The sequence below is a fragment of the Orcinus orca genome, chromosome 20 (assembly GCF_937001465.1).
Source record: "Orcinus orca chromosome 20, mOrcOrc1.1, whole genome shotgun sequence".
Lineage (NCBI taxonomy): Eukaryota > Metazoa > Chordata > Mammalia > Artiodactyla > Delphinidae > Orcinus > Orcinus orca.
The window spans coordinates 18,373,090-18,398,655 of record NC_064578.1 but is presented as its reverse complement, the minus strand read 5'-3'; the positions used below and the strand labels follow the sequence as shown (position 1 = coordinate 18,398,655).

Here is a 25,566-nt window from a genome sequence, read left to right as displayed (position 1 = left end):
CTCCTTCATCCCTTTGTAATATATTGCAGCATTTTATAACTCTTAAAATATTTCTGTGATTTAGAGGGCTATTCATTTATTACTTGTTTTTATTACTATCTTTTTTGAAATAACATTTTATGTATCAGTAGTATATGATATAAATATAATAGACTTAACATTGTAAGCATATTGTAAAATGCATGGATAATGAATTGTATTTTTCTGTGTTTGCTCTTCCAAATTAGCTCCTGGGCTATAGTGAAAAGCCGATAAATCTACAGATGTTTATTGGAACAGCAGATGATCGATATTTACGGCCTCATGCATTTTACCAGGTGCATCGGATCACTGGGAAGACAGTTGCTACTGCAAGCCAAGAGATAATAATTGCCAGCACAAAGGTTCTGGAAATTCCACTTCTTCCTGAAAACAATATGTCAGCGAGGTATCTTGAAACATATCCCAAAATGGACTGTTCTTTCTTTTTCTAAAATAACTTTGAAGAAAAGTATATTTATTTTTATAGTACAAAAATAAGTCATTGTTCTAAATTAACTGAATAACATTATGTAAATAATTATAGTATATTTGCTAAGGTTGGTACCACATTTCCATAAAGAAAATTCAATTCAGCAAAAGTTTATGACCATGTAGTACCAGCCAAGCATCATGCTAGGTGATAGAGACAAAAGTATATGGACTTTTTTTCAAGTAGCTCACAGTCTAATAGGGTAGACAATAAGTAAACAATTGCAGTAAAATTATGATTGTTAAGTTTCCTTGAGGAAAACTTCAACTCTACTTCCAGGTGTCCCATTTCACCCGTTTCCAAATAAAATGAGGTGGCCAGCTTCTGAATGAGAATGCAGTAGAGTTTTGTTCACGTGGATTAGTTAGGAATATATATAGTATCTGTAACAGAAACCTGAAATGCAGTGGCTTAAACAGCTAGAAGTTTAATTTTTTATTCCGTAAAATAAATATACACATAGGCATCTTAGGGCTAGCACAGTGGTTCCATAAGTCATTGGGGCCCCAAGCTCCTTCTGTTTTTTCTTCTCTGCTATTGTTAGCATGTGGTTTCCATCCACAAGATTGCCTCATGATCCACAATAGCTACTGGAGCTCTAGCCATCATAACTGTAATCCTGGAAGGAATAGGAAGAACGGGTAAGAGGAAGGGTAAGAGAGAACTTCCATCTGAGTCAGACCTCTTTACAGAGCTTTTCCCAGAAACTTATCCAACACCTTTACTACATCTCATTGATCATCCTTGTATATAAGGAAGACCTGGGTATGTTTTTTTTTACCTGAGTGCATTGCCACCGCTAACAAGATGGGGGTCTGTTACTAAGAAAAACAGAAAAAAAGAATATTTAGTAGGCAACTGTTATTCTGCCACAACCAGGTATGTGAAACTTACAGTGAAGTTTGTTAGAGAAATTGGTTCAAACTATAATATAGGTCTTTCTTGAGATGGCAATGATATCTGTCCCAGGTTATTACAAGAATAGTCCTATTAAAATCAGATTTCAGTCTCGAGTTCTTCTCTTTTAAATTTATATTTAAATAACATTTTAGGTACACTGAATATACCCCTGAGGACATAGTAACATATAACATAATTGTACTATTATAAAATAAGAATTGCCTCTTATCTACTTATCTCCAGAAAAGACAAGTTAATATTGATTTAAATAAAACCTTAACTTTGCCTGCTTTGTTCAAAGGAATAGTACTCGAGAACTCAACTCCACTAAGTCATTACACGGGCTACAATAGAGTTTTTTCATGGCAGAGGTAGACAGCTAGTTGATAATCTCTACTCTTAAATTTCTGTGTTCTGTAATAATTAAAAAAAGAACTTTGGATTCTCAGCCAATCCTTTGTTCAGGTACTTGAGCAAAACACTTAAGAAAAAATTGAAAAAAAAAAAAGAAAGAAAAACATTGACTCCAGACATCCTATTTGACCAATCTTCAAATAAGGTGAGGTAGCCAGCCTCTAAATGAGGATGCAAGAAGGCTTCCTCTCTTTTACTCTAGGATCTTACTTTTTTTTTTTTTTGGCCTTGCCATGTGGCTTGTGGGATTTTAGTTCCCTGACCAGGGATCAAACCTGGGCCCTCGGCAGTGAAAGCACAGAGTCCTAACCACTGGACCACCAGGGAATTCCCTAGGATCGTACTTTTTCATCTAGCATCAAAAGCAATATGAATATACTATTATTCAGCTGCAGAGGGGAATTTGAAACTCAACTTTGAACTATCTTTTTCTAAGAACTCATAAAATTGATTCTTAGGTGACAGTTTGCAGACCATGTTTCCATTGATTCCTCTGGATAGTTCAAGCAGTAGACTTGAATCAAGTAAATAGAAATCGCCAGAAGCTTATAACTTAATGGACTGTTAAAAAGATTTTCTCTCTTAAGTTGGTCATTATTACACACACACACACACACACAGTCTTTTCAGGTTAAAGGAGAAAAGTTGGTATTTGATGACACAGTAGATTTTGTTTTACCAGACAAGGAGAGACCTACAAAAGCTTTATCATCTTTACTTTTTTAAAAAAATATTTATTTATTTATTTGGCTGCGCAGGGTCTTAGTTGTGGCACGCGGGATCTTTGTTGTGGCATGTGCGGCATGCAAACTCTTCGTTGAGGCAGTGGGACTCTTGGTTGTGGCATGTGGGATCTAATTCACTGACCAGGGATCAAACCTGGGCCCCCTGCATTGAGAGTGTGGAGTCTTAACCACTGGACCACAAGGGAAGTCCCTATCATCTTTACTTTTTGCCTCAGCTTCCCAAAAGTTCATGATCAAGCTCAATTATAGTAATTATAGTAGTTCATATAACCCTAGATTTGGGATATATTTATCTCCTCTTTCTTCTATTCAAAAATATTTTCTATTTCTTTCTTCTTGACCTTATTTGTATTTATGTTGTAAAATGCCTCATATCCTTTTTAAAAATAATGTATAAATCAATAAAGAAAACAGAGTACGTGAGTTTCTAAGACATTCTCTCAAGAACTTGGGAAAGCCTTACCTACAGAATAGTGTGAACAAATCAGAGCAGTAGGATCTGAATGTATCTTCCTCCTCCTTTTCACATGGAACAGAGGTGGTAGTCAAGATTCATGTTCCCTTCTCCAGCCAGAGCTGGCATATACTGCCTGCCTGGATCAGACCAGAAAGAACAAAGCTGTAAAAATACCATTATTACTAGTAGCAAGCAGCTTAGCCCCCTTACCCCACCCTGCTCTGCCATACACACACCTGAAGCTTCTCTGGCTCTCTGTCCACTCTGAACTGTTAGATTGGGGAACAGGAATTCTATAGGAACCAAGGTTTGTGACAACAACATTCTGTGTGTCCAAGAAAGGGTTGAGTAAGGAGCAACTAGGAAGTTACCCAAATCTAAGAAACCTTTTCTAAGTACCTTAGATAACAGGGCAGCTAATGCTGAATGAGCCTGTTTTATCCAGGAACTAATTACTAGGATAAACTGTAGTGACTGAATGTAATATAGTTTCAGGTAGTGGTAGATTTAAAAATTGCGAATGATAAGACCGTTGTTCAAAATAATTTATGCACAAGTGAGTTGTAGGTATGTATTAAAAGGCTCTAGTGGGGACTTCCCTGGTGGTCCACGCTAGAAGCGTATGACTCCACGCTTCCACTGCAAGGGGCATGGGTTCAATCCCCGGTCAGGGAACTAGGATCCTGCATGCCACGTGGCATGGCCAAAAAAAAAGAAAAAGGCTCTGTTGTTTAAGGTGGGGAAAGATTGGTAGAAAGATTGGTAGAAACTCTTCCTTGAGCTTTACTGGTTCTTGATAACCTAGCTTTGTAACATATATTATCCTTCAAAGTGACTTCTCTAGCCTCTGGTCAGTGAGTATTAGAGTTGGAACATTAGAGCATTAGAGTGGGTAGATAAAGTAAGAGGATGGATAATAAGGAATGCCATAAGAGAGAGTAAACTTTAACTAGAATGTTTGATTGTTCGTTACCTCTTGCTTTATTCTTCTAATATGTAAATAACAAAGATATGTTATAGGTACTGGTGTTTCCTACCATGATTGTGTGTTAAGCAGCTATACTTAGTAATAAATTTTGAAGATAATGCAATTTTAGACCTTAAATGCCAAAACTTTAATCTTATATGTGCATTTCTTAGAAATGTAAGCCTGGGAATTTCCTGGTGTTCCAGTGGTTAGGACTCTGTGCTTTCACTGCCGAGGGCGCAGGTTCAATCCCTGGTTGGGGAACTAAGATCCTGCAAGCCTCGAATGTGCCCCCCCACAAAAAAAAAAAAAGAAAGAAAGAAATGAAAGCCTGATAGATTGTTTTTATTAATAAATGTATCATATAAAAGTTTAAATGTCATTAATGACTTATTTGTAGTCCTATAAGTTAATCTTTTCTGGCCTAGTTATATTTATAGAATTAGAGTCTTTTACCTTATATTTCACTCATCTAGTTCTGTAACACAAACTGCCCCCCAAATTTAGTGGCTTAAAGTAGTAACTCTATTGTTTTTCATGCTTCTTTTGGTTGGTTGGACTCAGCTGATCCACTCATGTGGTGTTGGCTGGGATCACTCATGCCCCTGAATTCGGCTGGGAGCTCAGCTGGGGTAGCTCAAGTAGACGATTATATGGGCTTTTCTCTCCAGCATGCTAGTTGGACATTTTCATGGTGGCTCAGGGCTCCAAGAGAACAAAATTGGAAGTTACAGAGCTTCTTAAGTGCTAGGCTTGTAACTTACACAGCATCACTTGGCCACATTCTGTTTGTCAAGGCAAGTCATAAGGCTCACTCTCAAGGAGAGGGGACATAGTTACTCCACCTCTTAATTGGAGAAGTGGCATGTGAATACAAGAATGGGAGGAATTATTGTCAGCCCTCTTTACAGACAATATGCCACACTTAGTATTACATTTTTGTCGTGCAAAAACATTTTTAATCCTAAAATTTAAATGGCAGAAAATAGCAATCGTATCTTTCTTTTTTGACCTGATTTTAGATAGTGATAGTTCTTCCTGGCAAATTAACAATAACTGTTTGCTGAGTTGTTTAGAACCACTAATTTCTAGTAAGCAAATAAAATTTGTATATTTTTTTCCCTAGTATTGACTGTGCAGGTATTTTGAAACTCCGCAATTCAGATATAGAACTTCGAAAAGGAGAAACTGATATTGGCAGAAAGAATACTAGAGTACGACTTGTGTTTCGTGTACACATCCCACAGCCCAATGGAAAAGTCCTTTCTCTGCAGACAGCTTCTATACCTGTTGAATGCTGTAAGTGAGCCTGTGATATTTTAAAGTTTTGTTTATAATAGGTTATTTTCTGTTTTGTTTATAATGTAATGTTTGGATCAACAGTAAACTGAGGGGGCTTCCCTGGCGGCACAGTGGTTAAGAATCCACCTGCCAATGCAGGGGACATGGGTTCGAGCCCTGGTCTGGGAAGATCCCACATGCTGCGGAGCAACTAAGCCCGCTTGCCACTACTACTGAGCCTGCACTCTACAGCCTGCGAGCCACAACTACTGAGCCCGTGTGCCACAACTACTGAAGCCGCACGCCTAGAGCCCATGCTCCGCAACGAGAAGTCACTGCAATGAGAAGCCCGCGCACCCCAATGAAGAGTGGCCCCCGCTCGCCACAACTAGAGAAAGCCCGTGCGCAACAAAGACCCAACGCAGCCAAAACTAAATGATAATAAATAAAATTAATATTTTTAAAAAAATGTTTCCAAAAAAAAAGTAAACTGAGGGCTTCCCTGGTGGCGCAGTGGTTAAGAATCCGCCTGCCAATGCAAGGGACACAGGTTCGAGCCCTGGTCTGGGAAGATCCCACATGCCGTGGAGCAACTAAGCCCGTGTGCCACAACTACTGAATCCGCGCATCTAAAGCCCGTGCTCCGCAACAAGAGAAGCCACTGCAACCAAGAGTAGCCCCCGCTCGCTGCAACTGGAGAAAGCCTGCATGCAGCAACAAAGACACAACGCAGCCAAAAATGAAAATAAATAAAATTTTTTAAAAAGTAAACTGAAGCCCAGGGTCTGGATAGCTGGTGTGATTTTCTTATATGGAAATAAGCTACGTGTTTAGGTGGAGGAGTACTGATCTTGGAGTTAGAAAGTGGCTTCTTATTATAATTTGACCCTAGGTAGCCTGTGTGGCTATAGACATTCTCTTGACCATAGTTTTCTTACTCATAAATGAGGAAGATGGGCTTGATGACACCTGAGGACCAAATTATGAAGCTATGATTCTGACATTAAGTGTCATTGATACTTGGTCATCTTTGTTTCATTAAAATGTTGGAAGATGCCTGTCTCTGCAAGCTGACACTTCAGCTGAATAGGGACTTACAGGATTTTGGTTTTTGTTTTTTTTACCATAAATTTATGTACAACACCAGGTTGAGAAAGTGAATGCTTTTTCCCTGGTTTTTCAGAGCCAAGAAATGAGAAAAGGCCTAGAACCTGATATCTACTCAAGCCCTTGAGAACTGTGGACCTCTGGCAGGTTAGCTGATAGGACTGAAATATTGAGATTGCAATTTAGATTTTTAGAGCACAGACTTAGAAGTGTTCTAATTCCATGTCTTAATTTTGTGTAGGAGGAAACTGAGGCACAAGTATCTGAAGTGCTCCTCCCAGGTTATTTGCTTGTTGGTGTGACAGAGCTGTGGCTAGAACACAGGTTTTCTTAGTACTCTTTTGATTATGTTATATCATTTTATTTCTGTTAACCACATGCATTCTTAATTTGGGATCATACCTACTGTATTACTTTTCTATTTCCAGTCGACTGTGGGAATCACTGAGCAAATCCATGGTAATAGAATCACTGTAGAAGTAATTTTTGTATTAATTTTTAATAGATAATACAGGTACATGGTACAGAATTCAAAAAGAGTAAAAGAGTATAGAGTGAAAAGTAAATTTTCAAGTCAGCTAGTTCCCTTTCAGCTATCATTGCCACAATCTTTGTTACCCTGCCAGACAAATGCCCATTTAAGCACATATTTCTCTAATTTTTAGCAACATAATTTAAATAATTTAAGTTCATAGAGTAGTTTGAGTTTTTGAGATGAATTTACTCTAAAATTATTCTGTTTTCTCTTTTAGTTTATTAAATTATTGTGTGATTATTGTTGAGAGTATAGAAAATGCAAAATGGTACAAAGAGTAGCATTAAAATCTTTTTTGTAATATCACTTCTCTGAGATAGTCACTATTAACCTTTTTTTGGATTTTTTTCCTTTTTTTTTTTTGGTCTGTGTGTGTGTGCACATGTGCACGCACACAATATTTGGTAGTTATAGTGGGAGTTTTCTCATATAGTTAAATATTCTTCAAAAATGCTTTTGGCACATGCATAATATTTTATTATGGCTATGCCACTTGGTGAACACATTTTTGCTGTTACTTTGAATGAACTTGTGATAGCTAGTTTCCACTATAAATATCTAAAACTTGAATTAGTCTTACTCCGTAGGCTAGTCAGTGCTTGTTTTTATGCCCCTTCTTTGTGAGCCATTTAGAACATAAGTAAGGACATGTGTTTTCTGAGATCTAGATTTGTGCTTGGTATTTTCTAAGTTGTAGCTCATCCTAAATCCCAGACCCATCTCCTATGAAACATTCTCTTTGAATAGGGCTGGGATCCTAATTCATATACCTTTTGTGTCTTAGTATTAAATAGTTGGAAGAGAGGGAATTCCCTGGTGGTCCAGTGGTATAGAATCCGCCTTGCAATGCAGGGGACGGGGGTTCAATCCCTGGTCAGGGAACTAAGATTCCACATGCCGCAGGGCAACTAAACCTGTGTGCCACAACTACTGAGCCTGCACACCTCAACTAGAGCCCGCGTGCCACAAACTACAGAGCCCACGCTCCTTGGAGCCCATGCGCCACAACTAGAGAAGAGAAAACCCACACACCACAACTAGAGAGAAGCCTGCACATGGCAACGAAAGATCCTGCATGCCACAACTAAGACCCAACACAGCTAAAAGTAAATAAAATAAATAAATCTTCAAAAAAATAAATAGTTGGAAGAGGCATAGTCAGGGACTGCATGCTTCATAAAGGCAGTCAAGTTGTTTAAATTTCTTTAAAATGTTGTTCTGACCAAACAAAACACAGCTGACCCTCAAAGCCACCAATTTTCCACCCAAGTAGTAGGACTAAAAATAGACCTGTTTCCAAAATGTGAAGAAGAAAGTGTAATCCACCCTTTTTGTTTGTCTTAATCCAGAGAGAAACCTAGTTATTGAGGCATTTGGCAGGAATAAACCCTTAGAGAACCTAAGCAGTCAAAAGAAGTATAATGTATAGCTTGAAACTCAAGCATTTTTTAAAAAGGAAAGAAAAGCCAGAAGTAGGATCTCCAGAAAATACAGCAACTTGAAATCAGTAGATATTAGAAAAAGGCAGCAACAAGGAAAAGTTAATAGTTTACATAATGACTTGTAGGCTTTAAGAAAAATTATGTTCCCATACCCTGGGAAGGAAGAGTATAGTGCACTAAGAAGTATTTATGTTCATTTTTCAAAATTCTGTATTGAAATGTGTACTTCATGTATACTTCAGTTATTTAGAAGATGTCCAAAATGTAATCCTGATGCCTCACTGATGATCTAGTTATTTTCTTGATGAAAGAGCTGCTTGGTGTTTGTCCTTTAGAAACTTGTCTTCTTTTAATTGTACGCAATATAATTATGCATCTTCGGATTTAATTTGCTTTTTATAATTATATTAAATTTATCAATTTTAACAGACAAGTTGTGGGGAAGAAATGTAATAAGACAAGCTAAAAAGAGAAAAGTGGATGAGGTGAATGTGTTGGAGTCAATATAAGTTGTAGGCATTAATTAATTTCTCTTTATTAGTTTCTCTATAGTTGTAGTCTAAGAAAATTATTTAAAATCACATGACTCTAATAAATCTATTTTGTTTTCTAAATAGCATAGCTATTTTAGTGGATATTGTTACCATTGCCTTGCATTTTAAAAATCCAGAGTTGCTTCTTTTATAGCTAGACTTTGTCATTTACATATGAAAGAGTGTAAACTAATATTTTGTTTCTTCTCAACTCTTAAAAAAAAAAAACAGCCCAGCGGTCTGCTCAAGAACTTCCTCATATTGAGAAGTACAGTATCAACAGTTGTTCTGTAAATGGAGGTCATGAAATGATTGTTACTGGATCTAATTTTCTTCCAGAATCCAAAATCATCTTTCTTGAAAAAGGACAAGGTAAATAATATAAGATCTGAGTTGACTCAGACATAGAAAACAAACTTATGGTTACCAAACGGGATAGGAGGTGGGGAAGGATAAATAGGAGTTTGGGATAAGCAGATACAAGCTTACTATATATACTGTATAAACAACACGGTCCTAATGTAGAGCACAGGGAACTATATTCAATATCTTGTAATAAACTATAATGGAAAAGAATCCGAAAAAGAATAAATAAATATATATATATACACACAACTGAATCACTTTGCTGTACACCAGAAACTAACATAACGTTATAAATCAACTATACTTCAATAAATAAATAAATGGATAGATAGATAAATAAGATTTGAGTTGATTGAACTCAGACTAAGGGGCAAAAGGTTAAAGTGAATTATTCAGATGTTTCACTGACATTAATCACAAAATAGTTTTCTTAAAGCTATAGGCATCATTTACACAGATTTTACTGTAAACCAAACATTTATTAAATTTTCACATGAATATTAAGTTCTCATTAAGGATGTCTCAAAAGTAAAAGAGGGCTTCCCTGGTGGCGCAGTGGTTGAGAGGCCGCTTGCCGACGCAGGGGACACGGGTCCGTACCTCGGTTCGGGAGGATCCCACATGCTGCGGAGCGGCTTCGCCCGTGGGCCGTGGCCGCTGGGCCTGGCGTCAGGAGCCTGTGCTCTGCAGTGGGAGAGGCCACAACAGTGACAAGCCCACGTACCGCAAAAAAAAAAAAACAGAAAACAAAAGTAAAAGAATCCCCCAATATTTCTTCAAGAGAATTGAAAATATAAGTCACACAGAAATTTGGACACAAATGCTTTTAGCAGCATTAATCATAATAGCCAAAAAATGTAAACATCTCAAATACTTATCAACTGATAAATGGATAATCAAAATGTGATATATTCATACAATGGGATATTATTTAGCCATAAAAAAGAATAAAGTACTGATTAATGCTGCAACATGGATGACCCTTAAAAACATTTTGCTAGGGACTTTGCTGGTGGTCCAGTGGTTAAGACTCCACACTCCCAATGCAGGGGACCCAGGTTTGATCCCTGGTTAGGGAACTGGATCCCGCATGCTGCAACTAAGAGCCTGCATGCCACAACTAAAAGATCCTGCATGCCTCAACTGAATATCCCACGTTGAGGCACGCTGCAACAAAGATCCCATGTGCTGCAACTATGACCTGGTGCAGCCAAATAAATAAATCAATAAAATTTTTTTAACTTATTAAAATTAATTTAAAAAATAAAAACATGAAAAATCTCAAACAACCTAACTTTACACCTCAAGGAACTAGAAGAAGTACAAATGAAGCCCAAAGTTAGTAGAAGGAAGGAAATAACAAAAATTACGGCAAAAATAAGTGAAATAGAGACTAAAAAGACAATAGAAAATATAAGTGAAACTAGGAGAGGGTTCTTTGAAAAGAGAAACAAAGTTGACAGACTTCTAGCTAGACTCACCAAGAAAAAAAAGAGAGGACTCACGTAAAATCAGAAATGAAAGAGGAAATATTACAGCTGATACCACAGAAATACAAAGGGTCATAAGAGACCACTGTGAACAATCATATGCCAAAAAATTGGACAGCTTAGGAAAAAATAGATAGATTCCTAGAAACATACAACCTACCAAAGACTGAATCATGATGAAATAGAATATCTGAGCAGACCAAATACTAGTAGGGCGATTGAATCAGTAATCAAAACCTCCCAACAAACAAAAGTCCAGGATCAGACAGCTTCACTGATGAATTCTACCAAACATTCAAAGAAGAACTAATACCAAGCCTTCTAAATTTTTCCAAAAAAACAGGAGAGGAGGGAACTATCCAAACTCATTTTTTGAGGCCAGCATTACCTTGATATCAAAACCATTACAGGCCAATATACCTGATGAACATAGATGCAAAAATCTTCAACAAAATATTAGCAAGCCAAATTCAACAGTACTTTAACAGGATCATATACCATCATCAAGTGGGATTTATTCCAGAGATAGACGGATGGTTTAACATTCACAAATCAGTCAGTGTGATACACCACATTATCATGATTAAAAAAAGCATTTGAGAAAATTCATCATCCATTTATGATTAAAAAACTGTTGGGGGCTTCCCTGGTGGCGCAGTGGTTGGGAGTCCGCCTGCTGACGCGGGGGACGCGGGTTTGTGCCCTGGTCTGGGAGGATCCCACATGCCGCGGAGCGGCTGGGCCCGTGAGCCATGGCTACTGAGCCTGCACGTCCGGAGCCAACGGGAGAGGCCACAACAGTGAGAGGCCCGTGTACCGAAAAAAAAAAAAAAAACTGTTGGGCTTCCTTGGTGGCGCAGTGGTTGAGAATCCGCCTGCCAATGCAGGGGACACGGGTTCAATCCCTGGTCCGGGAAGATCCCACATGCCGCGGAGCAACTAAGCCTTCATGCTGCAACTACTGAAGCCCACGAACCTAGAGCCCATGCTCCGCAACAAGAGAAGCCACCACAGTGAGAAGACAGTGCACCTCAACGAAGAGTAGCCCCTGCTCACCTCAACTAGAGAAAGTCCACGTGCAGCAACGAAGACCCAACACACCAAAAATAAATAAATAAAATAAATAAATGTATTAAAAAAAAAACCTTAAAAAGCTGTCAACAAAAAGGTTGTAGAAGGCATGTACCTTAACATAATAGAGGCCATATGTGACCAGCCCATAGCTAATATCTTAATGGTGAAAAGCTGAAAGCTTTTCCTCTTAAGATCAGGAAGACAAGGATGCCCACTCTTGCCACTTTTATTCAACATAGTATAGGAAGTTCTAGCCAGAAAAGTTAGGCAAGAAAAAGAAATAAAAGGTATTCCAATTGGAAAGGAAGAAGTAAAACTGTCACTGTTTGCAGATGATGTGGTATTATATATAGGAAGCCATAAATCTCTGTCAAAAAAACTGTTAAAACTAATAAATTCAGTTAAGTTGCAGGATATAAAACAAATATACAAAAATATGTTGTATTTCTATATAATAATGTACTATCAGGAAGAGAAATTAAGAAAATATCATTTACAATTGCATCAAAAAGAATAAAATACCTAGGAATAAATTTAACCAAGAAGGTGAAAGACCTATGTATCAGAAACTACAAGATGTTAATGAAAGAAATTGAAGAAGACACAAATAAATGGAAAGATATTCTGTGCTCATGGATTAGAAGAATTAATATTGTGAAAATGTCCATATTACCCAAAGCAATCTACAGATTCAGTGCAATCCCTATCAAAGTTCCAATGGAATTTTTCATAGAAATAGAACAATCCTAAAATTTCTGTGGAACTGTAGAAGACCCCAAATAGCCAGAGTAATCTGGAGAAAGAAGAGCAAAGCTGGAGACATCACACTCCCTGATTTCAAACTATATTACAAAGCTATAGTAATTAAATTAGTATGGTATTGGCATCAAAACAGACATATAGATCAATGGAACAGAATAGAGAGCCCAGAAATAAACCTACATGTATATGGTCAATTAATATAAAACAAAGGAGCCAAGAATACACGATGGGGAAAGAACAAGTTTCTTCAATAAGTGGTATTGGGAAAATTAGCCACATGCAAAAGAATGAAAGTGGGCCACTCTCTTAAACCATACACAAAAATTAACTCAAAATGGATTGAAGGCTTGAATGTAAAACCTGAAACCGTAAAACTAGAAAAATGCATAGGTGGTAAGCCATAGCATAGGTCTTGACATGATTTTTTGAGTCTGACACCAAAAGCAAAAGCATCAAAAGCAAAAATAAACAAGAGGGACTACATCAAACTAAAAAGCGTCTGCACAACAAAGGAAACCATCAACAAAATGAAAAGGCAACCTACTGAATGAGAGAAAATATTTACAAGTCATATATCTGATAAGGGGCTACTATCCAAAGCATATAAAGAGCTCATATAGCTCAATAGCAAAAAAGCAAGCAATCCCAATTAAGAAATGGGCAGAAGATCCCAATAGACATTTTTTTCCAAAGAAGATCACAGATGGGCAACAGATATGAAAAGACGCTCTACATTGTTAATCATCAGTGAAATGCAAGTCAAAACCATAGAGAGATACCACCTCCCACCTCTTAGAATGGCTGTTATTAAAAAGACTAGAAAAAAACAAGTATTGGCAAGGATGTGGAGAAAAGGGAATCGTTGCATACTGTTTGTGGGAATGTAAACTGGTGCAATCACTACAAAAAAATATTTTGGAGGTTCCTCAAAAAATTAAAAGTAGAACTACCATATGATCTAGTGGTACACTTCTGGGTATTTATCTGAAAAAAACAGAAACACTTAACTTGGAAAAAACATATACACCCCTGTGTTCATTGCAGCAGTATTTACAGTAGCCAAGGCTAGGTTAAGGACCCTGACCTCTGTGCTCTTAGTACATCCAGAATGCACCTTTATTAGTTATTGTAACCACCACATTTCATTATAATGAACTGTTTATATTTACCTTTCATCCACAAACTGAAGGCAGGGTATCCTATCTCCATTATCTCAGCAACCCAAAGTGCTTGGCATGTTGGGACCCAGCAGATGATTGCTGAACTGAGCTGTAGTTCTGAGCATTTGTCTGTAGTATTTCTTGTGCACAAGGGTAGCTCTTAGCTATATTGGACTGGAAGGTGATAGTCACAATCTAGACAGCGTTTCATTGAGTCTTCTGATATTTTCACAGACCAGATGAAGTCATGCTAGCTGTGAAGATACTTGTATGGGTTAGTCACTGGGTAAATGCCCATGACATAAAAAGAATGCTGGAGTGAGAGCTCTAGTAGCAGGTGGGGCTTTCCCCAGGTAAATAATTCACTTGGGATGAAGAGACAGAAAATGTGCTGGCCAGATCTTTAGGTGACACAAATCTGGAAAGCCTAGGAAATAGTTCATAAGACCATCAGTATCTAAGAAGATCTTGACGAGCCAAGCAATCCTAGAAAATGAAGTCTAGTAGGGGGAAATTAACGTAACAAGGGTTGGGGGTTAAAAAAAAAAGCCAGCTGCATAAATACACAGTGTGGGAACTTGAGCTTGGCAGTAGGAAATGTGGCAGACAGAGGGACACTGCTGGCCACACACTAAGTATATGAGTCAGCATGGTGTAGCTGCTCCAGAAAACTTTTATTAACAGAGACACAGCATCGCCACAGAATTTGGCAAGAGCCTCAGTCACACTCTATAATTTCTGGATCATTTCTCACCTTTTCTACTCAGTCCTGAGCCTGGTGCATTTGGAGGGAGACGGTCACACTGGAGGAAAATTCAAAGAAGAGTAACCAGGAAGGCTAAAATATTGTTTAAGGGATAAATGCAGAACTGGGGGTACTAGCCAGCAGAAAAGGAGACACAGGCAAACAGAGCTGCTTTTAAACATCTGAAGTATTGTCTCACAGAAATGCTCAAGATTTTGGGGTGATGGCTATAAGGAATAGTGCTTAGACCAGGGTTGGATACTAGTAGGAGACAGATGTCGTCTATCATGAAGATAGATGCAATTTTCTAGCAGCAGTTACTATTCCAAAGATGAAATGGGTTACTTGGTTAGGGAGTGAGTTTCCCATTACTTAAGGCATACAAGCAGAAGTTGACCACCACTTGATAGAGGTGTTTTCAGAAGATTTTCAAACATCACTTAGTAGAATAAACTCTCTGGGCCCTGTGAACTTGGGCAGCCCAAGATCTTTCTCCACATTTCTTCCCCATGGGTACACATTTTATTTTCATAATGGAAGTCAGCGAGATAAAGATTCCTTTTGCCAATAAATTTGTGATACTAAATACATTAGATTTTGTATGCTTTTTGACTTGAATTCCTTTTAACTGTAAATTGTTTCTGTCAATAGATGGACGACCTCAGTGGGAAGTAGAAGGGAAAATAATCAAAGAAAAATGTCAAGGGGTAAGAAGTTTACTTCTTTAGAAATATGTAAGAAACTTAATGAGAAAATTGGATAATGCTGCTTTATGGTATAGATGAGGAATCTTACCTGTTGAGTAATGGAAAAGTAAATTAGAATTTTTAGAAGTTTGGATGTGAGATAGATACTTTCTTGGTACTAAAATTAAAGTTTAAGAAAGATAAACAGTTGGGTGTCTTTCTTCCCCAATTTTGTGTATAGGAAAGGAGAAATTAGAAATGAAAGATTATTAGAAGGTTCTTATACTGAAGTTATTGATTTATTTCTCTGAATTCAGTGAAGAGATCAAACAAATTCAGTGAAGAACTTATACAGTGGGCAAAAAATAGGAGGAGGACAAGCCCTCGGGGGGTTGTGTATTTAATACACTACTTCCAACTCCTTCACATTAAGCCTTCCAGGAATCAGCACTGAAAGTTGTGGTCCCTTCATCCTGGTTGGAATGAAGACAGAATTTTTTCTGGGCTAGATAGTACCACTTCCTACAGTGCTCTCCAAAGACCTAGAGAAGTTAGATTAAGGATTGCAGTTGAGGACTTCCCTGGTGGTCCAGTGGTTAAGACTCTACGCTGCCAATGCAGGGGGAGTGGGTTCAGTCGCTGGTCGGGGAACTGAGATCCCTACATGCTGTGCGGCGCGGCCGAAAGATTAAAAAAAAAGGATTGCAGTTGATTTGGGGCTAAAAGTTTTCACCCTGCATATGTAAAATTATTCTTAATATAGATGCAGATTTTGTGTATTGCCAGTTTAGAACATTTTGAATATAAAGTTTAAGATAAGGGAGTTCCCTGGTGGTCTAGTGATTAGGATTCGGTGCTTTCCCTGCCATGGACCAGGCTCAATCCCTGGTTGGGGAACTGAGATATCCTGCAAGCTGCACAGTGAGGGCCCCCCCAAAAAAAAATTTAAGATAAGAAATCTAAACTGTAACACAACTTGGGAACTATTAAACTTGATTAAAAATGAGAACAGACTTCCACTTAAGATGTATAGTAATACATAATATTTATTACAGCAAAATATCTGGCTGTATAATATGTAAGACTTTTGATTTCTGCTACAACTAGAAACCCAAGTGGGTGAGTGAAAAGCAATTTCTCCCTTAATGGTTTACTTGAAAGAGCTTTTCTCTGTTAAGACTGAAGTATCCATAGAGTAAATCTCCAGATGACTTATATACCAGTTTATTCGCATAACGAGCCTGAATAGTTAAGACTCATGAGACGTGTTGAGTTTAGCAGGTGCATTTCATTTTTAGTTCTGAGTGTAACACAATCTTGCTTTCCATGCTCCTTAGGCTCACATTGTCCTTGAAGTTCCTCCATATCATAACCCAGCAGTTACAGCTGCAGTGCAGGTGCACTTTTATCTTTGCAATGGCAAGAGGAAAAAAAGCCAGTCTCAACGTTTTACTTACACACCAGGTACGAGGAGTTGTTGTGATGGTTTACTATAGAGCTTTCTTTCATAATGAATAAAAAGTTATTCAATGAATCCTGTATTGAGTGTTTAAAGGTAGGGTCCTTATAATCAATAAAAATCCCAATGCATGCTTAATCTGTAAAGTTTGTATTGACTTTAAATATTAGATCTGATAGAAATTGTTATTTTGTAGTCACTTATTATAAGGAAATTAAAAGATTGTATCAATAGATTTGAAGTCTGTTTTTCAGGAGTTATCAAAAATCACCAGCACTGTTGGAATAGTAGGTGTTTATGAATATGTGTGAACTTACCTTGTGCCCTTCCAGTGCCCTTAGCACTGCAGAAAGGCAGTGTGCCTGTTTCATAGTGTCTTCATCTCAACCATTCCCAATCAAAACGGAAAATGTCTCATTAAATTTTCATTTGGCAAGCAGCAACTGTAGCATATATTGACTTTGTGGGAATATAACATTGATGGCAGATTTCCTGATTTTATAGAGACACCATAACAAAGGAGGCTTTCACACCTTTTTCTGCAGCAGTTCTAGTGCTGTAATTTTCCAGATCTGGATTGTGACACATGAATATTATATGCAGTAATTCACGCTGATGTTTACATACTTAGAGAACAGACATTTATAGAGGTCTTCTCTGTGTTAGGTGCTGCATTTGTCACCAGAACATATAATGATAAAAAAATCATAGTGAACCTTATTCTTCAAAACTTGTTGTAAAAACTTTTAAATGGTTTATAGTAAATGAAAAGAACAAACACATGAATTTGAGAGGGTATTGGTTATTAGTCATTCATTTGTCATCATATTCTTTAAAGCCTGGCTGTATTTCATTTAGAGCCTCTGAAGGCCACTTATATTCCAGAATCTGAAAATTATTATTACTTGATCTTGTTAATATATTACTTGGTAATAAAATATTTCAGATAATTTTCAAATAGAATATAAACCTTTGAAAACAAAAGATTTTGATTAGCCATTTCATTTACTCATTAATTCAATAAGTGTTTAAGGGTGCACACTAGTTGGGTAAAACCTCTCTTAGCTTCTCTCATGGAGCTTATAATCTAGTGGAACAAATAGAAGCTAATAAACCTCTAAATAAATAAATTACTTACAAATTTGTAATTAGAAACAGAGATAAGGAATGTTAAGGAAAGGGAAACAGTGCTGTGGGTGAAAATAACAGAGGGACCCTTGTCTAGGCTAACTGGTTGTGAAAAGACTTCTATGAGGAGTTGAGAACTGGAAAGTAATAGTAATAGTTTATAATTATGTAACATTTACTCTGTTTTAGTACTGTTCTAAGACCTTTCTGTATTCATTTAATCCTCTTAATAAACCTATGCGGGGCTTCCCTGGTGGCGCAGTGGTTGAGAGTCCGCCTGCCGATGCAGGGGACGCGGGTTCGTGCCCCGGTCCGGGAAGATCCCACATGCCGCAGAGCAGCTGGGCCCGTGAGCCATGGCCGCTGAGCCTGCGCATCCGGAGCTTGTGCTCCACAACGGGAGAGGCCACAACAGTGAGAGGCCTGCGTACCGCAAAAAAACAAAAAAAACAAACCTATGGGATAGGTTATTGTCTTATTTTACAAATGAGGAGACTGAGTGGCTAAGTAATGTGCCCAAGGTCTCCTAGAGCCAAACATCATACATAGGCAGTCTGGTTCCAGAGTCTGGGCTCATAACGTATCCTAGACTACATCTGTTTATTCATTTATTTAGTAAACATATAAAGCATTTAGTGTGTGCTGGGTGCTATTCTCAGCAGTTTATACATAGTAACTCATTTATCCTCCCATAACCCTATAAGGTAGGTAGTGTTGCCCTTCCCATTTGGCAAGTGAGTGAACTGAGATCACACAGCTAATAAAGGCAGAGGTGAGATTTTAATCCAGGCAGTGTGGCTGTACAGTCTATATTGTTAATTATTGTTAGATAAAGTGTGGGAGAACATTCCACATAAAGGCAGTAGCATATGCAAAGGCCTTATGGTTGGTTGGATCATACAGTATTAAAAGAGTTGTAAGAAGTGAGTTTTAATAGGGAGGTGACGTGATCAGATTTGTAATTCAAAAATAATTTTTCCCATATTTCTTCTGTCACTTTAAAAGATGTCATTGACCAGTTTAGTCTTTTCTCAACTTACTAACTGTGGAGGGTGAGATTTATATGGGAGAGGCCCAAGAAGGTTAAAAAGGTGATTCAGACAGCTAGAGTATTTTGAGTATACAGAGGAGAGAGCATCAGTGATGATAAAGAATATCAGGTTTCTGGGAAGGTTGGGAGAGGATAGGATTTAAAATATGCAAGTTGGAATGGACCTTAAATGGGAGAAGGAACAAGAGGGAAGGTAAAGGAGATGAACAAGATGGATATACATTAGGAAGGTTTACAGATTTAGTAATGGAGAGTTTAGGGAGTTTCCATATGATAGCTTCAATTTTGTTTCTGTAAAGAATGACCTGAAGTCTCCTATTGTGAGCAGAGAGAGGGGAATGTCGGTGATTTGGCAGTTTAACAGTGTGGAGAAGTTTGAAAAAGTTGTTTTAAAGAGGGAAAAGTAAGTTACCACAGACATGTAATAGGATTCTAGGCATGATCAAAGGGCACCTTTGATGTTGATATTGGTTAATTTATGGATACTAATTAGCTCTGCTATGTAACTTTCTTAAGCAGCACTCAGATTCTTCAGGGCAGGTGGTAAAATATGGATAGTAGAGCTCTTCCAGGGTGAGAGTTACTAAAGACAACAGGGTCCAAGAATGTTAGAAAATTCTTTTGAGATAAGGAACTATAGAATCTAACTTGAATAAGAAAGGAGAGAGCTTCTAGAATTGGGGTAAAAAAACAATAGGGTCAACATGTTAGAGGTGTTGATTACTACCGTCATAGTGGTGGTAATAGGCAAACAGAAAGGAGCAAATATAATGCCTTTACATTATCAGCTCTTGAATTGAGAGGACAATATAAAGGCAGAGTCCTAGAGGGCATTACATGTAAGAATGGAAATCAATGGGACTCCAGAGTGCAGGGAGATATTGGATTGGACTGGAGCTGTCATAACTGGCTTTATGGTTGACAGAATACAAATCAGGTGGCACACACTAATGAAGGAAGAGTGGACACACAGGAGTGTTTGGACAGTCCTTATTCTGGTTGATTACTGCCTTTTGTCTGTAACATTTGGCTTTTTTCACTTTTTTTCTGAAGTGAAATTTTGAATAAAGTTTTTACAAAGGCAAATACATAACTGAAGTTTTTTAAAAGACAAGTTGAAAAAATTTTTTTAAAACATCCATATTCTCTTCCACTGTCATTATCTCCTTTTAGATCCTTTTGATCCATATATAGATACATCCTTTTAAAAATAGAAATGGGGGCTTCCCTGGTGGCGCAGTGGTTGAGAGTCCGCCTGCCGACGCAGGGGACACGGGTTCGTGCCCCAGTACGGGAGGATCCCACATGCCGTGGAGTGGCTGGGCCTGTGAGCCATGGCCGCTGAGCCTGCGCATCTGGAGCCTGTGCTCCGCAACGGGAGAGGCCACAACAGTGAGAGGCCTGTGTACCGCAAAAAAAAAAAAAAAAGAAAAAGAAAAATAGAAATGGGACCATGCTATATTATATATACTAATTTTGTAACCTGAACATTTTTATTTTTCCTTATCAGCAGATAGAATTTAGCAGAATTTTGATAGCTTTTTAGTATTCTACTGTATGACCCTTTGTTATTTTAGAATTATTGTGTTTGTCTTTTTAATTTTATGAATTCTTTATATTAGAGATTTTAGCCATTTGTTTATGTTGGGGCAATAATTCCTTTTTAAATTTTATAAAAGTTTTAGATATTTGTAAGTTGCATGTTTTTTATTAAAGGATTTGTTAATTTGTTTCCTTTTTGGCAACCCCCTAGCAATAGGGATCTGACCAATATCAATATCCAATGGAGGAATAATCATTAGCTGCAAGTGGCTGATTTAAAAAATTTTTTTTTTAAATTAGGGATTGTGTTTAGTATTATTTGTCCCACAATCCATTTACTTTGTAGAATGAAGACAGTTAGCGGCATATGTGTATGATTCACAAATTACCCTTACCACAGATGGTAATAGAGCACACAGCCCTTCCTTAGTGGTGCTGTCTGAACTTCTGCCCAGCTTCTAGCTTCAGAACTTCCAATGTGGGAGGCTCTACCCCCACCCTAGAGGAAATGTGTCTCCCTCTGAAGCCCAGCAGAAGTTATTTGTACTTGGGGGTACCATCTGAGCTCTGGTTTTTGGCATCATGGGGATTTTTCAGAGCAGCATTAGAGCCAAACTCTTATGTATAATATTTTGCCTGTGGAAGGGTATATTCTGTGTTCCAAATAGTTGACTGGACAAACTGACTTTTGTATTGTGGTTGTTTTGATTGGGAGAAAAAGCATGCCTTACAGTCAGGAGATCAGATCTCAGCTCTGCCACAGACTGTACCTACTGATTAACCTCTATAAAATGAGGGTATAATACTAAAGCAGTGTTTTTCATATTGCTTAGGTTGTTTATTCTTCAAATAAAATCTTATGCAAAAAGCCAGTATATGAAAAAGGATGAAAGCCAGCTTGGGTGCTCTCTTTGCACTGGAAAAGGAAATCCAGAGCTCTTTCTCTTTACATCCTGTTCTTCTACATCCACCACTTCAAGAAGAGTGTGAGGCTTCTCATGGTTTGAAAACCACTAGACCAGTTGATTTTTTTTTTTTTTTTCTGGATGCCTCTGTTCATCAACATTCTAAGTTTGAGAATTAGCATGTATAATACAAAAGGTAGAGTTACTCTGTTTCTAAAACTCATCTCATTGTAGGTATTATAAGATCTGTTTAACTGTATTTCCCTCCAAACAAGAATAAATTACCATAGACCAGCAGTGAGGACTTCTTATGGTTTGGTCAGGTTGGAGTCTGAATCTCTTATAGACAAAAAGAGTGATACTTGATTTGGCAGAATGGAAATGCATTCGATTTAGTAGAGCAGAATTCTCAATCTGGCTACCCAGATGTCAGTCAGGAACATAGAAATAAGGATTGGATCATGCAAAAAAGATGGATGTTATGCTGTAGTTTTCAGTCCCTCTGTCTCCTTTTTAGTGCATGATAACCAACCACTTATGTAACCAAGGGCCCCACCTGTTCCATTCAGGATTAAGGGATGAGAGTAGGCTTTCTTGGATATTCTCCTTCCTTATGTAGAAATATGACTCTGGATATAGGATTCACTGTAGTTTTCTTAAGACCAGAGTAGGAGCTGAAGTAGGAGACAAAAAAATCCAGTAGTCCAAGGACAAAGTTCTATTGCTGCCAAAGTCAGAAGAAAAGTAAGTGCATCAAGACATTAGGGGGAAAAAAAAAGAAACGAAAAAAAAAAAGACATTAGAGAGGTCAGGAGCCAATAGACACGGTGAACCATACTTGAAATACCTGAGCAAGAATCAGAAACTGGATGGAGGTCTGGGTCAAGAACATGAGCATTGTGGCAGAAGCAACAAGATTGGTGATATACCTTTCTCTCAGTCCTTAGGGTTGTTGTCTCATTGTTAGAGGTGGGCTCACCAGTTGCCAGATTTAGAGGCTAAAGCAGATGGATAATGAACCTATCCTGTTCTTCTAGGAAGCCAGAGCAAAGTGCAGAACTCAAATGCACCCCAAACAACTGCTCCATTAATTACCTCTTCTACAGTAAAATATACCATCAGGGCTATCTTAATTCTTACCTTCATTTTCTCAGATTGAGACCATGCTTATGTGAAGAGACTTGTACTTGGCAAAGGTTTAATAAATGGACAGATGAGATTTGACCTTGCTTTGGGTCTCATTATTTTCCTTTGACATAAAATGGAGTTTCTTATATTTTGTGAAGATCATGAAAATTTTAATTATGTTAATTTTTAGTACAAACTTGGAAGGAACAATGAGATGTGAATTTAGGAAAATTATTTTTAAATGTATTATAGCACTTCAATAGGAGGCTAAAGTAGATAATTTTTAGAAAAATGGACTGAAGTGCTTGCCAAGAGAAACAATGACATCAGTTGTTTTGACACACAGTAAATTAACGGCTCTTTTCTGTTTTGATATGCATATTAAATAAAATAAGCAAAATGCATTGATTCCTACTTTAAGCAGTCCTTTCATCAAGTAGACTCAAACTAATTCATGGATCTGCTACTTTTCTAATGTCATAAAGGATGATGATTGGTATTTGTAACCTCTGCTTGCTTGGTGGAATGGTGAAGTAGAATTTCCGTTGGTAATACAGTATACTGCAGTGAATAAAAGCATGGACTTTGGAGGCAGAAAAACCTGTGTTCAAGTCCTTATGATACCACTTAGCTGCTGTGAGATCTTAGTGTCTTTAATCTCCTCTTCAGTATACTCACTCATCTATAAGGCAGGGATAATAATAATCCCTACCTCATAATGATCTTGGGGTTTTTAAAAAATTATTTATTTTTAAATAAGTAATATATATACATGGTGGAAAACATTCAAAAGGCCCCAAAACTTAGACAGTAAAAAGTAAATCTTCCTCATGCTCCTATCCCCTATTCACCTAGTTTCCCTTCCCAGCAATAAACACAACAGTTATCAGTTTCTTGTGCATCTTTCCAGAGATATCCACACATATATAAGCAAAAACATGTGTACATGTGTATATGCGTGTGTATATATACATACACAATATTTTTCGCGAATTGTGACATATACACATGTTCTGCAATTGACTTTTTTTTTTACTTAACAACGTGTCTTAGAGATCTTTCCAATATCACTTCATAGAGATCTATGCAGTATTGGTTTTTTTCTTTTTTTTTAACTTGAATACTTTTGAAGAAAGAACCACTCCGTGTTGTCTTCTATTTACTGGTTTCACATATTTTATATTATCTGTCTTCCCTGAAGGCATTTGAGTTTTCAACCCCTGGCTTGTGTGTGCACTACAGTTGTGTAGCCTAGAATGAAGGCCTTTCATAATTATTTTATGTATTATGTAATAACATTTGCATTAATAACTTTCTTTTCAGTTTTGATGAAGCAAGAACACAGAGAAGAGATTGATTTGTCTTCAGTTCCATCATTGCCTCATCCTGTCCAGACCCAGAGGCCTTCTTCAGATACAGGACACCTACATGACAGTGTACTGTCTGCACAGAGAAGCTTGGTTTGTCCCATCCAGCTAACATATGCATCCATGGTAACCTCAACCCATCTGCCACAGTTGCAGTGTAGGGATGAGAGTGCTGGTAAAGAACAGCATATGATACCTTCTTCAGTTGTGCACCAGCCTTTTCAAGTCGCACCAACACCTCCTGTAGGGTCTTCCTATCAGCCTATGCAAACTAATGTCGTATTCAATGGACCAACTTGTCTTCCTGTTAATGCTGCCTCTAGTCAAGAATTTGATCCAGTTTTGTTTCAGCAGGATGCAGCTCTTCCTAATTTAATAAATCTTGGCTGTCAGCCACCATCATCCATACCTTTTCATTCTTCAAATTCAGGCTCAACAGGACATCTCTTAGCCCACACACCTCATTCTGTGCAGACCTTGCCTCATCTGCAGTCAATGGGATACTGTTGTTCAAACACAGGACAAAGATCTCTTTCTTCTCCAGTGGCCGATCAGGTTACAGGTCAGCCTTCCCCTCAGTTACAACCCATTACGTATGGTCCTGCACATTCAGGGACTGCTACAACAGCTTCCCAAGCAACCTCTCATCCCTTGGCCAGTTCACCACTTTCTGGGCCACCATCTCCTCAGCTACAGCCTATGCCTTACCAGTCTCCTAGCTCAGGAACTGCCTCATCACAGTCTCTAGCCACCAGAATGCATTCTGGACAGCACTCAACTCAAGCACAAAGTACAGGCCAGGGAGGTCTTTCTGCACCTTCGTCCTTATTATGTCACAGTTTGTGCGATCCAGCTTCATTTCCACCTGATGAGGCAACTGTGAACATTAAACCTGAACCTGAAGAGCAGGAACCTAATTTTTCTACAATTGGTCTTCAGGACATCACTTTAGATGATGGTAAGTTCATCTTTATGCTTTGAAGCAGTGAAGATCCAGGAACTTCCTTCCCTTAAGAGTCATGAAAAAGTTACCGTGGATTGTTTATTGGCATATGGTTGGGCTTTTTGTTTGTTTGTTTGTTTTGTTTTTTTTTTGTGTGTGTGTGCTATGCGGGCCTCTCCCGTTGCGGAGCACAGGCTCCAGACGGGCAGGTTCAGCGGCCACGGCTCACGGGCCCAGCCGCTCCACGGCATATGGGATCCTCCCAGACCGGGGCACGAACCCACGTCCCCTGCATCAGCAGGTGGACCCCCAACCACTGCGCCACCAGGGAAGCCCTGGTTGGGCTTTTTAATAAGTTGTTTTTACTAGAAATATGTTGATATATGACTCGGAAGATAGACATGAACATATATGCTTTAAAGTCTATTTTACCACTTATATCTGTTGGGAAGGGTGAGACCTTGAGTAATAACCTACCACCTATTTGTGATGGAACTGAAGATGTGAGCTTTTATTGAGCATTTTTCCTTTCAGAACATACAGTGAGGTCACAGTGTCTAGAGAATGGAATTCATAAGTGTTAATTCATTAAACCTTTGCAAGGCACAGAGTTAAATGCTAGGAATACTAGAAAGGTATGAGGATAGACTTCTTGTCCTTGAGGAGACTCAAACAAGTAAAGAACCTGCTTCTCTGTGGCCCTGCCAGCTTGCTGAGTCAGATAGTGGTGATGGTACAAGACCGGACTGGTTTGCTGCTGCTGGTACAGCTGTTGGCACCATGATAAAAAGAAGCTATTTATGTAAATGTAGCAAGTTGGTATGTAGACCTCTGTTTTTATGAAATCATAAATTGGACAGCAAACTC

At 38.1% G+C, this 25,566-nt stretch overlaps 1 protein-coding gene across 6 annotated transcripts in view; it reads left to right on the top strand.

Moving 5' to 3' along the window:
* Positions 1-25,566, top strand: part of NFATC3 (nuclear factor of activated T cells 3) — a 134,830-nt gene that overhangs the window by 79,256 nt on the left and 30,008 nt on the right. For 5 of the 6 annotated variants that reach the window (XR_007474513.1, XR_004485032.2, XR_007474514.1 and 2 more), the window contains exons 4-9: positions 228-427; positions 5,122-5,294; positions 9,125-9,265; positions 15,142-15,197; positions 16,514-16,640; positions 23,713-24,714. Coding sequence is in view for 3 of the 6 variants with exons in the window: in XM_004273188.4 (XP_004273236.1) it covers positions 228-427; positions 5,122-5,294; positions 9,125-9,265; positions 15,142-15,197; positions 16,514-16,640; positions 23,713-24,714 (1,699 nt within the window). In the remaining 3 variants the exon portion in view is untranslated. The remainder of the gene's footprint in view (positions 1-227; positions 428-5,121; positions 5,295-9,124; positions 9,266-15,141; positions 15,198-16,513; positions 16,641-23,712; positions 24,715-25,566) is intronic. The other variant, XM_033434206.2, reaches the window with a different exon arrangement.